This window comes from Rhea americana, unplaced genomic scaffold (assembly GCF_003343005.1).
Source record: "Rhea americana isolate MKP2758 unplaced genomic scaffold, rheAme1 scaffold_27, whole genome shotgun sequence".
Lineage (NCBI taxonomy): Eukaryota > Metazoa > Chordata > Aves > Rheiformes > Rheidae > Rhea > Rhea americana.
The window spans coordinates 3188209-3203003 of record NW_028186390.1 but is presented as its reverse complement, the minus strand read 5'-3'; the positions used below and the strand labels follow the sequence as shown (position 1 = coordinate 3203003).

The following is a 14795-nucleotide window of genomic DNA, read 5'->3' as shown; positions in this document are numbered from 1 at the left end:
TTTATATTAACTGGTACATTTTTGTGAATATTTCTAATGATAAATATTAATTGTACACTGGGTTGTCTTTGGCATATATATCCCTTGAGCTACAAACCTTCCTAAATGATGCTGCTGTGCTCTGACATTTCACTGCATTAAGCCTCATAAACATACCTTCATAATACTGAGCTGACATCAATACTTAAATCCACTGTTTTCAAGGATAACTGATAAAATRCAAGCTAATTGCTAATGCAGGTAATGGAATGCCATACTCTAGCAGTCTTTCAGTGCTGTGAAGCTAAACGCTGCTCAATATTTGAGAACTTAATACATGTAAATCTAGAAATCTCTCATCTGTAGTTTATAAGGAAAACCTTTTTCAGTATGTCTCTTATTTGCACTCGTCCTTTATAAGCTATGTTGTCTTTGGGGTAGTTAGATGTCTTAAAAGAAGAGTGACAGTATTTCATTGAAGTAATGTTCTGCTCTAAATAATACAATTTTTGAACATCTGCTTTGTCACATTCTATAATTCTATCATAACATCTTATGCTTTATGGTCTTTATTTGCAGGCATTACATATTAGGTCAGGATCTGTGTATGCTTCTGTAGTTTAGAATGAAGATCTTGTGTGCTGTTTTCTGTATTATTATGCTTTTACTGTTAGCATATTTTGAAAATAACATACTTCATATCCAGCAAATTGTAGAGGTATAAGCATAATATTAATATATGAGGCTGTAAACTGAAAATGTAAAAAGACAGTATATTGGTGTTGGGGTATTTCAGTATAGAACAAACAGCTCTGTGAAACTATGTCTGTAGTTCTTACAATCACTGTAAATATGTGTTATATGCCTCATGCTTGTTTGTGATATTATTTTCATTCAATAAACAGTATTATGCATCTATGAAAATTGTAGGCAAACATTAGTCATGAATGGTTAATGGATAATCACACAAATACAACAATTGTATTTTCAGAACATGTAGAATACTATGTGTGTTCTGGGAATACATAAAAATTGTATACATATAGTATTTCTAATAATATATTTMTATTTTTTTTAATATGTGCTGCAGATAGAACTTATGTTCTATGAGATAGTCATTGCTATAAATATATTCACCCTTTATGAAAGAAGAGCCTTCTGAAGAAGGCTGCTTCAGAAACTGCAGCCTTTATTTAAAATCTTTATTATAAAGATAAAAAAAAATTCCTTCCTTCCCTCCCACCTCCTTCTTTCATTTGCAAAGATATCCAGGGGTCCAAACAATTTGGAGCCTAGTTGGGAGAGAGAAGATAAAAAAGTAGAAAAATATGAGCTCKATAGATGTCAAATGGCAAAACTTTAAAATGTTGAGATTTCAAAGATCTGTTGACCTGTGGGTAAGTTAGGATCCCATCTGCAGTGGAAAAGTTTCTCTTTCAGACTCCAAAAGAAAAATATTTTCTTATACCCAGACTTTAAGTACTGATTGACAAAGACTTGAATCTCCTGTRGCCTTGGTAAAAATTTCCTGACAGGCAGTGCGATGGAATTTGAATTTTGGAGAGGAAAGAAAAACTTATACTGGATGAATTAATTATTTCTYGAGGTCGCTTGCTCAAAACTGCACTTCTGTCTCACACTAGAGATGTAAATGTTGCAATGAAGGCAAATATGGCATTTAAAGATGTTTGATCAACTTCTCACAGGGATATTGCTTGTATGTAACTGTGCTTGTGTTTGTATAATTGAATTTTTTAAGTGTTAAGACTCTAGCAGCTCCCACTAAAATTTGCCTGTCATTGGATCTTGGGAAATTCTTGAGTCCCTCCAGCATGTGGCTTGTACCTTGTTGGTGCCCATGACAATCTTCCTCTATTGTGTTTGCCACTTTGTTTCCTAGTGGCCATGTCTGTACTGAACATTATTAAAATTTTAAAAAGTTATTATTAAAAAGAAGATGCAGGCTTTGAGTAATGACTACATAAATATCAGATGGTACCATATACTTAATATTTTGGTATAAAGGAGAAGTGAATTGAATAAATATGGGCAACAGAACAAAGAGCATGGTTTGATTTTATTGTCAGCTTAACTTTGGCTGTGCCAGCATGCTCAGCAGATTTATTCCCTTTATTTTGTTGTTATGTGCCACTGTATTTATACCTATTCACTCTGCATGGGGGAAGGAAGGGGCAGAATGTCCACGGAAGTTTCAAAATATATTTCAAGTAATGTATTTCGTCTCCTGACTGGCTCTTATTTGGCCATACTGTATAGCCAGTTTCATGGCATTCTCATGGATTTGTTCAGACTATATGCAAAAATTCATTTAATTTGCTGAAGATATTTGGAATAATACACTTCAGTCTAGACAGGACTTTCCCATCAGGAAACTCTTTCTTGATAATGTATTTCTTTCTTGCTGTAATACACGTCCCTGTCGCAAATGTTTATCACCTTCAAACACTGTGAGGTTTTTTTTTGTTGTTGTTTTTAAACGTCTTTGTATCATCTTCTAGTTATGAGCTCTTTCCATTCGGAAAGTCAGTTCTTCTGTCTTCCATATCTCTTAACTGCTTTTTCTGTTCTGGGATGCTAATGACTTAAATTCAAGAAYGGGAACATAATGTTCAGGATAGTCTAGCAAGGGTATTGTTGCTTTCTTGATATTTGAATTACTGTCTAACCTGAAATAATGTGTATTTTTCACTGAAATACTTTTCTATTACATTATATGCAGGAGTAAGAATTCAGATTTTTTATAACTCCTACCTGGAAATTCAGCAGTTACTCTTACAGCAGGCAGCACATTTTTTGTCAGTCTCGTCTCCACTGTTCTGTGYGATAAAGGATTGAAAGATTGGAGGTGGTCCAGTGCATTGATCTGAGATGATCTTACCTTAGCATTTGTCTTTCCTKTCCTACTCTTGCCACAAAACTATCTGAGAAGTGAAGCGTGAATGTTGCTGTGGAACATGCCCTGTTACATGAATGCTGTCAGCCGGTAAAGGTAGATCACTATTATCTCTTCCCCAGCTTGTCSCAGTTTGTAGCTTCATTTGTGACTGCCTACTGTCATATTTGAATTTTTTAAGCAGAGTGGCTTTAGGCCTGTGTTTCATCACTAGTTTGGGAAACTGTGTATATTTATAATCTTCCTATAAAATCTTCCTGTTGTGCACCAAATAGCTGACAAACCTGATTGCCCCTGTAGTATARAGAGGCACTTTTTCACTTAAGAGAGTGGGATTGCCCAACTTAAATAATAGTCCATAAACTGTAGCAGAGTTTCCTCCTAACAGCRGAGGATGAGCAGCTATGTAAGAGTTAAACTTCCAGCCTTGTCCTATCTGTTCTCCTCTCTTCTCATAATACAATATATATTCTGCTTTATGAATGTGGTAACTATCTATGCTAACTGTAAGATGTGTTTCTTTAACCTTACCATGAGTATGCTGTTTTTAATGGAGCTATCTAGACTCATTTTTTATGGTGATACGTACATACCGTTTGTTTTTTTACTTACTGTGTTGAAGTAGCAGATTTTGAAATTAATATTAAACTTGTAAAGAGCCAAGAAAATAATACCTTGAAACAATATCTGTGTGTGTAATGTGTTTGTGTTTTTATTGTTTCTTTATTTTTGTATTAATATTTTATTATTGTTTCTTACAGAGAGAGGAAAAAAATTATTGCTTGTTACTTTTGGCAYCAATATGAATCTGTTACCTCAATTTCAGATAAGATACAGGGCAACTGTTCTGAAAAGATGAGTTTTGTGAGCTTGAAGAGGAGGTACATTGGAAAGGGGAGAAATGGTCAGAAAAGGTCTCAGTATAAGGAGTGGGGAGATGTGGAAAAGTTTGACACTTTTTGCTTCTGTTTGAACAAGAAATTCCAGTAGCCGTAAACTTGAGTTTTAAGTGTCCTTCAATTTTTTTTTTGTTTTTTTTTTTTCTGTTCAAGTCAGCACATGGTTTCCACCTTAAACTAACAGATTCTGAGCAAGTTTAGTGTGATCTACAATGGCTTTTAAATGCAAAACATACCTTGAAAGCAATTTTCACAGAACGTACTGTATAAAGTATTGTTTAGCACCATAAGGCTGCCACTTAAACAAACGTACATTTAATCATTGCATGACCTAGAACTTAGCTCTGRTGGGAGGATTAGAGGAAACTGTAGTTCATACTGAAGATACTATCCAGGTTATAAGCCTGAATGACAGATAGCATGGGGGGTTTTGTTTGTAGTATTTGGGGAAATATGTTTAAGAGCTCCATTTAACCATTCWTGAAGATAAGGTGATAGGTAGTCATCTATAGCAAATACCAGAAAGAGAAGTTTAGCCAGAGRGAAGTAAAGGAGCAGATCTGCTGATGCCCATGAAGTATGTTCCCTATATTGACTTACTATCTAAGCTCTGACGGAGATAACAAAGAGTAAAAACCAGTTTGTGTATGGTGGGAAGTGGGGATRGTTGTCCTGGGAYAAGAACTTTAACAAGGCCTTTTTACAGGGCCTGCCTSCATTCCTGARGAGCCTGTATTTGGAGTAAGGAGAAACTTTTTGACCTACCAGTTTGAGTTATCACTGGACTTGTAAGAATCATCAAGCCTAAAACRTTAGTGTTGAGGTAGTACCAGGCAGTACTGAAAGCTGTGAATTGTGAGGACATTACCTGAAGTATTTTAGGATGTGGGAAAAGAAAACGCTTTTGGCTATTTACTAATTCCTTAGGAGGTGGAGCTCTGAACTTTAAAGGTTGAGTCACTGAAAGGAGAAAGGATGGCCTGAAGAAAACTGAACCTGAAATGAGCTTTAGCAGGTTTGTTTTTACTTTTAAAATATACAGGGAAGTATAGACTTGCGTGTAGTTTCTTTTGTCGTTTCTGTGTGACCGCAGTTTTAGAAGAGAGAATGCTTTCTGTGGTCTGGATGAGATGAGGCTCTTAATTTGAAGGTTAAGCAAAGTGTTTGATCTAGACCCTTAAAGCTCTGCCCCATTAGGTGTTAAAGAGAACATAGTATTGCAAATGTTGGCATAAGAAGATACATTTTCAGTAATAAGCTTCAAAACCGCAGAAAACTATATGCCTGTCTTTTATTTGAGAGACTGATGAGATTTTTCAATAACTGCTTTTTGCAATGTCACCCATGCCTAGACCCACAAAGGTACCAATGATAAATAATACCAACACAGCCAAATATTCTGAGCTAAAAAGATCCCCCCCCCCAAAAAAAGAACAAAACAAACCAGTAATAGCTTTAGGAGCAGGAACTGCAACCTAACTCCCTCCCCTCTCACTGATGAGGGCTGAGTAACTAGGTTCAAAACTGGTGCTGATCCTTGCTTGTGGCACTTTTGAAGTATTGAATTTATTTTCCACCTGGTGACACATTTGAAATAGGGTGATATGACATAATCTGTTTTCATGACAGTCACTCTAGCTGGAGTTCAGTACCTTTGGACTAGGAGGAAGTAAACCTGAACTTTAACTTCTTTGGCAGTCCAGGTAGTTAGAGAAAAGGTGGGGAAGTAGAGTGGAGGCAGCTTCTCTAGCCCTGTTTCTAAATGAAGAGAACTGGTGTCTGCTCAGTGTTGAAGCCAGCGCTGTCCAGATAACGTAGCCTGCCTGGGTCTTTCAGGAAACTTTTGTTTAGGGATGCTTAGTACATGGATTCCAAATCATGTTGGCTATGATGGAGTTATGCTATCCTTAGCTCAGGTTAGATAACACTTCAGGATCCGAAAAGTGGCAGAATTTTTAAGTATTGAGGTTCTCTAGTGAAAACCCAGGTAGTTGCAGATTGTCCGATATTTGATACTGCTTAATAAATTAYGAATTGGTCATGAATTCCCAGTAAGAACCAATAGCATCCTGACCATGTATTTCCTTTGTCACAGAAGTCTTGACATGAATGTATGTTTATGGGCTAATTATAAAGCTTACTCAAAAAGTTCTTAAATTTACGATTCCAAATGACAGCGAGCTGCAACAARAGTCAACAAAGAAGGGAAAACATGGATAATTGTGATTTTTCCACTATGTGTACCCACTTCATTTTCACTGATCATCTTAAATAGACGGGAAGCAGACAGTTTTTAGGAATGTGAAGTACTTGGTAAAGTGGCAGGTATCTTATCCTGTAGCTCAGAAGCAATGCGGAGTGATTAGGTAACAGCATAGTTGGTTTCTCAAGATCGTAGATTACCCTTTTTAATATATTTTAYGCAGGAGTCTACTGGATGTCTTGTATGGACAGGATTAGAGGAAGTCTAAGAGCCTTCAGTGGGTATGGTGAAACAGACTGGTCAATCCACTTGCAGAACAAAAAAAGGATTGATTTTTGGGTAGAGAATGGCATCAGAAGGAATACTAGCAGAAGGAGGAAGAATAACTGTGACACTCCCAAAAGTATAGAGTAGATAACATACTGAGGCTGTCTACCATCTATTGACATATATAGTAACTGCATTAGTTAGAAGGGTATGTGTAAGCAATGAAATTACGGCATTACGGTAGGCTTACGTGACACCCTGGCTATCATCTTGCATGCCTTTTCTGTTGTTTAAAAGGTTTCCGGTGACTTTAAAAGGCCATTTATTTAGCCATGAAGCAGCCCTTTGACATTATCTGTATGAAGTGTGACTTTTCCACCCTGCTGGGCAATAGTAAGATGGAATTAATAATGGGTAAAATACTCTGTCAATTGAGATTGCCAGCAAAAATCCTTCTGATCTCAGCATAGTCAGAATTTCACCTCAGTGACCTGCTTATTTGTTTGTAAAGATAGCACATTGGTTCTTAATTTGGTTGAGAAAATACAGGAATTTTGACAAAAATCAGTGGAAGTTTTGTCTGAATAAAATGCATAATTGACTCTATTGACTTTGTGAGTGTAATAGATTTTTTTTTCCTGGGTTTTGCCTGTAAGTAGGTCACAGTGAATGAAAATAAAATATGCATTTCACTTTGAGACAGTGTGGTGTATTTATAAGTCAGCCAGTGATTTTTAACTAATTCTTCAGCTTTTTCTTTCATCCTTATGCCCATGTAGACAAACACACGCATGCACACACACACGCGCGCGTGCACACACACAGAGGCAYGAGCATGCTAATTCTAAAGTAATGTGTTTTCTATGTTCTGTCTTCCAAGTATTGCTGAGCATGACCTAGAAATGCTAGCGTTAAGTGCTGTATCACAGAAAGGAGTTGTTGAACTTGTTTATATCTAATCTTTAAATGCTATTGAGCTTAGGCTAGGAAAATAATCTGTTCCATGCAGTTCTTTAACATTCTGTGTACATTATAAGTACATATAATCTCTATTCACAACAAAGTAGACAAAATACTAGAATATAATAGGAATTCTAAGTTACAAAATTTATTCTGTATTTAGGAAATTAATAAAAATGGAGAGTATTTCATGTAGTCGTATTTCATTTGCCTTCTTATTCTCGTAGAGTAGAGCTTTTAAAAATCACTGTCATATCTGACTTTGCAATCAGGAAATTCAGAGAAAAGAGCCTCTTTTTTTTTAGGACTTGTAAAAATATCCTATTTCTGAATGATGGAAATCCCTCCATAGAAGCCATGATTCTTGACCTTAGCACTTTTTCCCTGCTGTGGTTTTTCACTTGCTTAAAATAATTGCTTTCCTTTCTTTGTGCCTCTTTGATGAAAGAGTTTTTTTTTTCTATGAAATGGATGATAAAAAACCTTGTAAATAAGCTCAGCTAGGCAGAGGTCGCAAAAAATGCAGCGTCCTTAGAAATAGTTATCATACTAAATCTCACTGTAATGCAGTTACGTACTTTGCAAGTGTACTTTTGCACACTAGTCATAAATAGAGTTGTGATTGTCTTAAGTGCCCCATCGTTGTCTCTGACATGCCTGAAATGTCACAATAAATTATTMTTCTGGGGATGTACTATAGACACAAAGGAGCCAATGGCTAAGCATATGGGAACAAATCATTATCAATTTTATACTCATTCTGCTACAGAAATGTAAAAATAGCTTAATTGACATAATCGTGGTAAAGTTGCAAATTTCAACCAGTAATGATTCAAACCTCTTGCATACAGCAATGAACATATGTAAACATCTTAAAGTCAGGGTGTAAAGAGGACATGGCCAGAATATTTCCAGTGGTGCCCAGTGACAGGACAAGAGGCAACGGCCACAAACTGAAACACAGGAAGTTCCATCTGAATCTAAAGAAAAATGTTTTTACTGTGAGGGTGACTGAGCACTGGAACAGGCTGCTTGGAGAGGTTGTGGAGTCTCCATCCTTGGAGATATCCAAAAGCCATACAGACAGGGTCCTGGGCARCCTGCTCAAGGTGACCCTGCCCGAGCAGGAGGGCTGCAMTGGATGATCTCTAAAGTTTCCATACAACCTTGACCGTTCTGTGATTCTATATTGCTGTATGTGGATTAGTAGGTCCCATGTGTRACTGTTCACTGGCAAATCTTGTTGTGGTAAAAAATGAGTTAATGACCATGGCATCTTAAAATGGAGCAGAGCATARGGACTGTTTGCATTCTGTGAACTGCAGGCAGTATTTGTACTTTTGTGGCTAGCTGACATCCTACTACACATGGAGTTTAGGCTAACAAGGTAAATATTGCATTAACCCATCAGACTAAGACCACAGTAAACATTCATGTAGTGTCGTGGGCTCCTACATGTGTGTTTTTTTTTTTTTTTTTAAGTTTAAAATTGTGTGAATCACTTACAAGCAGCAGAAGTATTCTTATTTGGCTTTTGTAATGTTGATGTTTTAGGAAGAAGTAACTTGTTTCTCTCTCTCTCTCTCCCCTTCCTCCTCCCTCCCTCTGCCTCTTCTCTTTATAGATATTAGGTTTCAGACACTGTTCCTAAATTTTTATAAAAAACAAGTGAAATTCCTTGGTCTTGAAAATAATTCTTTTACCCCACATATGTTGGCAGAAAGAAATTCTGGAGTAGTTTTCCCATAGAARTTAGAAGGGAAGATAACTTTAAAATGAAGCCTGATCAAATCATGGAAAAGGTTGAAGTGATTTCAGGGCGGTTGAGCTCAGAACACAGGACTAGTGAGCAAGGAGTTCTTGTCCTCTAGCCGCTGAGAAAAGCCTCCAGCATTTGCTGATGCCGAGTGAATATTATACAGTGTGCATTACAAACTCTTTTAGCTGAAAAGATATCAGAGCTGTATCTTTGGCCAGTTACCTTCTTTAAATGAAAAATGCCTTGGATATCTAGCTGTCCCTACAGATAGATGGATAATGATCTCTGACCATTGTGCGTAGATTTTTTTTCCATAAATTGTTTTTGAGTGTGCTGGCTAATCTCTTTTTTGAATGTTTCCATTGATCTTTTTTTTTTCATCAGTGATCTTTTGGCAGCTGTTCAGTTCTAAATTGCTTTTACCATTAGGGAGCTTTTACTTGCACTCAATCTCACAGCAGCCATTTTGATTAGATTTAATACAACTTTTCTCTCAGCTTGCTGTACTAAGAACTGCATCCTTCCTGTCTCCTCCATGTTTTCCCTAAAAGATGATATGGAGGAGGTCCAGAAGGATTTGCTATTGGTTACAGATGGTCTGAATTTTTAAACCACTGTCCTGAACAGAGGGTGCTTAAAATGTTACACCATTTATCTGCAGTAAGCAGTGTCCTCATGGCAATATTCCTGGACTTACAGTGACAGAGACTTAATTTTCAATGTGGGGCTGATGTCTTCTATCTCTAGATTGATCATGCTATGCCATAGGTTTGCCATGTCTGCAGCAGGACACAGGGATGTGGCTTATTTTTTTTGAGGAAAACTCAAAAAACTCAGGAAAAAAATAGCTTGCTTTTTTTATTCTGCTGAATTATTTTAAAACTAAGGATAAAAATGGATGTCAAAGGTATAGGAGCTTTAGAAGCTTATTCTATTCATGAGTTTGGGAAAGGGAGTTTAGTTTTTAAACTGTACTGGTTGGTTCATAAGAAATTGCTTCCTAAGGCTGGTTTGTGATACAGAAACACAGGACTTTTTTGTCTTTGCATGTATGGTGCTTTCTAGGTCTCCCCTGTTGCTTTGGGCCTTTTCTGTTCTGTTAGTCCATGACTTGATATGCAGGTCTTAATGAGATAACATTTAGTAATGGACTGCTATATACTGAGATTAGTATTTAATACAGTAAACTCTTTGCTGGCAGTATGGTAGGTCATGGAAAGTCTGTTGCAACAGAAGAATTAACTCACTCGTGCTGCTTAATTGTTCCTTTTTTAGTTTAAATAATCATAGACAATAAAACTTGATCACAGGATTTTGGTATCCTGTGAATTACAGCTAGTCTGGTGCAATGGTTGGTACCACAGTTCCCCAATAATACGTTCTTTGGGAGGGGGAGGTGAGTATTAAACAAAAACCACCACCAAACAAAGCCCAGAAAACAAACTTCAGAAACCTTATACACATTGAAATAACTTGGTCACTGCCGCTTTGAATATCCATTTAAAAAGTTTTGAACACTTGAGTATTTACAAATTAATGATTCTTTTTCCCTCATCCCTTTCTCTGGCAAATGAAATATTCTTCATAGGCATGGATATATGAACAACTGATGAATACTTTCCTAAAGGAGGATTTATTAAATATATTTAGAAGACTTGAAGTGGGCTTGAGAGCCATAAAATTGAGCCATAAAATTCTGAAGTCTAAAAGCAATGGAAACTTAACGGGTAATAATGAGAGCACTGAAAACAAAGCATTTTTTTGAGTCTGGATAATATATTTCAGTATAATAACTTATGGATATTTCGTTTGAGCTCTGTAACAAATAAGTCAGATAGGAATCTCGGATTCATAATAGGTGCTAGTCCGCTTAAAGTTTCCTTGATTTTAGCAGACTTCCTGTTTCTTTTAAATGCCTTCCGCTTGAATGACAAACTAGGAACAACTGCCAATAGCTATTGCTAAATCTGTGCATTGGCCAGTTTCTCTGTACAGTCTGCTTAATGCCTGTGGCTTTTTTTCTTCATTTTTTTCCTTCTTTTCCTTCACCTGGAGTCTGCTGACTGTCTGCTCCTGTCATTCTTTCCTGACATTCTTTCAGCACAGCAAAGAACTCTTTCAGACTAGCAAAGTAAAGGTGGTGACATGTCTTTATTTGGGGGAGAGGGGTAATGATAAGAAAGAAAGAAAATGGCAATGATAGCCCTTAATCTGTTTTGATCTGTTCTCCATCCTCCTTCTCCAACTCCTCTTCCTTATCCCCCTAGTCATGAAAGCTATCCACTACCCACTTTAATCATGACTTAATACATTGTTTTCTTAACTACCATTGACTGCAACTGAGATGCATAATCATGTTTGCTTGTCATTACTTCCCGACTTGGATTCTTTATGAAAACTGTGTAACAGTGTTGCAGAAGTATGAAAATGTTACTGTGGATGTTGTAGTGAACATATGACTCCGGTTCTACTGAAAGACTAGGATTGTGTTAAATTTAACACTTACTATATACTTCAGATTATTCTGTGTGCTTCATTATTCAAAGTTACAGTGTCCACACTRAAGTAGAATTAATGGACAGTTTTACACATTGAAGAGCTTCTGTTAGTTAAGAAAATTTTTAAAATAATTTTTGTGCATCTCCTTTTCCTATGAAGAATATTTAAGTTCTTATTTTCTTAAGCCCATATATTTACTACTGTATGATATCCTGACTGGCTGTTGTAAATATGATTGGAATATTTGTGATTTAATGAATTAAGTGAGCAATGTCTGTGAGAAATGTCTTCACATTTGTGTCCCTAAAGATGGTCAAGAGGCAGATAGACACTCAAATAGCAGGAAGGCAGGAGAACTTTTCTTTATATTTCTCCGAGTGTGGTTCCAAGAGCAGATCACTGCTGCAGACAGGCATCTTTCATCCCCACTCCTGGCTGTGCTCTCCTGCCCTTAGTGATTCAGTATTCAGTTCACAACCACCACAGTGGTTTTTTTTGTTTGTTTGTTTGTTTTTTTTTCCTGGGGTGAGAGGATGAGCTGAATCACATCATGGGAGGATCTGGTGACTTCCAAAGCTTGTGTTAAGCACACAGTGTAGCATATGGCCTGGCAGGGCCTCCCACTGAAGGACTTCCCGCTCTATCAGTGATGACCTGTTAGAGTTGTTGGTCATCCTGTTTTATGAATCCATACCTGAAAAGACTTTTTTTTTTTTTTTTTGACTAGATTTAATCTACTGAGCAGACAAGAGCTGGAAAGTACAGCAATTTAAAACTGGCTCAGATTAAAAAAAAGTGATTTAGTGATGTTCCTTGATTGTAAGCAATGATGAAACTGAAGAAATTGCATCCTAAAGGCAGTTTGTGATACAGAAACACAGGACTTTTATTTTGTCTTTGCATGTGTGGTGCTAAGTTATTCTTTATAAGCAAATGTATGTGTATGTACGTGCGCATGTGGGTTTTTTAACTGACAATGCTTAGACCAATATTTGTAAAAGGAACTAAGACCCTGATTAAAAATAGATTTAGAAGAGTCTTGTGTATGCAAAGTCTCATGTAAGTGCATTGAGATGGTGGTGTTGGTGGTAGTCACTACCTAAAAATTATTGTGTCTAAATTGCTGTCTGGATTTTATTATCGTTGAAGGTAATATCAGAAAAATGGCATGACTTAAAAAAAAGAATTATAAACAAGCTTAAATCCTCAAGTAAAGGAATGTTAAATCCTGATTAGAGCAGGAACTGCAAATATTTATGATTTWGAGTCTTTACTAGAATACAATTTCTACCAAAGCATAGAAGTTCTTTTGCCTGCCTGATTATTTAAAACATCTCTTCAGCAGTGCAAATTAACACAATATTTTATAGCTGTAACCACAAAAAAGAAACAAGATTTTAGGACAACTGTGGAATTATGTCCTCAATTCTAGATAATATGGTTTAATTTCCATAGTTAGTGAGGACATCACATCTGTTTGCTTGTGGCTTTTAGTGTCTATGACTTAAAATATTTTAACACTATGTTTTGAATAATTTTTCAGCTCGAGATGCTGATGAGAGAGAGAAGTGGATTCATGCTTTAGAAGACACTATTCTCCGCCATACACTTCAGCTTCAGGTAAGTTTCACTTTTACCCTTCCCCCCCAAAAAACAAAATATAGTGGCATGACTGCTAATACAAACATACTTTGTACAACATCTGATGATGTTCTATGGCCTATACAATCAGATAGAGTACRATAGTAATAAAGGGACCTGAGATTAGGTTCTAGTCCTTCTGTTGCTATTTTCTTGTCTCACCATCATGACAAGTCAGTATGAGACTTCTCTTTGATGTTTGCAGACTGATATTTGCACATTTATTTATATATTTGTTAAAATTGGAGTTAATCTTTTCTGAGTCACACAGAATGAGATAACTGGAAGTCTGTTATATATTGGTATACCATCTAATTTTTAGACTGAGACAGCAGCATTGAACATATTTGATGAATGACAAAAATGGTAAATAGCTTATGTTTGAATCCACTGTGTAAGCTGGATATTGGTAGTTACCTTTCTTGTAACATTTAGCTAGGAAAAACCTCTAACCTGAAAAAAATCCTCAAGATTACTTCTTCYTAGATAGAGTTTTTTGGTTGGGAATGACGGTTCTGAAAAAGGATGGTTCTCAGCAGTGGCAATATCAGCTCAGTTTCTGGTACTTTTCTAGCCTTAAACATATCTACAGARCAGGGTAATCTTACTTTTTGCTCTGGACAGAAACTCAGACTTCTTAGGAAAGGGATTTTCTCATACTTGGTTTGTACTACAAAAGTATCTGATTACAGTGTAGCAATCTTAAAGCAGGTGTTCATTATTTTTATTGAATAAAAGTTYGGTATGTTTTAGAGATACAGTGAGTGATTTGGGTCTCTTAAAGATTGACACTATGTAAAGAAAGATACAGTAAAATCTTTAGTGTCACAAAAACAGCTTATAAATACTGACTTAAGTACGGTAACATTTTCCCAGTCTAAAAAATTAGATGTAATCCTGAATTAATTCCATCCAACTTAAGACAGTTGTGCATTTTGGTCAGGTAAGGAGTCTATTTACTTTTCCTGCTGTAGTGGTGGGTTTTGGCCCCTTTTTGATGATAGGTTCCTGTTCAGGGAGCTCTCCTCTTCAACGCCTGACAGGAGGAGCGAGCTGCGCTGTTGTCTCCATCCAGGAGGCTACTTACAGCTTAGAGATGCAGATTACAGAAATGAAACAGCRAAACAGCAAATCATCCTCCAATTCTGTCAAAACGTACACCTTCAGGGATTGTAATCCTAGTTTTATTGGCAGACTTCTTACGGGTCTTGCRATTGCCACTAACACAGAAGGGCTTCCCCTTGGGTAACCTTTCCATCTTCTAGGAGCTTTACAAATGAGTAAAGCGTACTTAGATTTTTTTTCAAAAAAAGCACAGTTAGTAATTCAGCCAGTGATGCTTGAGGGGCAAATTAAACGTCCCRAACTGATTTATGAAGAAACACTAACATTCTTGGTGGTGTGAGCAATACCTCTCGGGCCGCGGCAGCGCGGTCCTACCACGGATCTTCGAGAACCTTCTCTCGGGTGCCCGCAGCCGGAGCGCTGCTTGCACGTGCTGCCGCCCAGGAGCTCGCAGGACGCCTCAGGCACGGGAAGGAGCGGCTGAGGCGGCCGCCGCCGTCACCGCCCTCCCCCGCGGCGGGGCCCGCTAACCGCCCTTTCCCGCGGGGCGGGGCGGCCGCGCGCGCCAGCCAATCGGCGCCCGCCTTGGTTCTGAGGCGAGCGGCGCGG

At 37.3% G+C, this 14795-nt stretch overlaps 1 protein-coding gene across 3 annotated transcripts in view; it reads left to right on the top strand.

The window, feature by feature from the left end:
- OSBPL9 (oxysterol binding protein like 9) overlaps positions 1–14795 on the top strand; it is a 57368-nt gene that overhangs the window by 5102 nt on the left and 37471 nt on the right. For all 3 annotated transcript variants that reach the window (XM_085308042.1, XM_085308040.1, XM_085308039.1), the window contains exon 3: positions 13024–13100. In XM_085308042.1, the coding sequence (XP_085164168.1) occupies positions 13024–13100 (77 nt within the window). The remainder of the gene's footprint in view (positions 1–13023; positions 13101–14795) is intronic.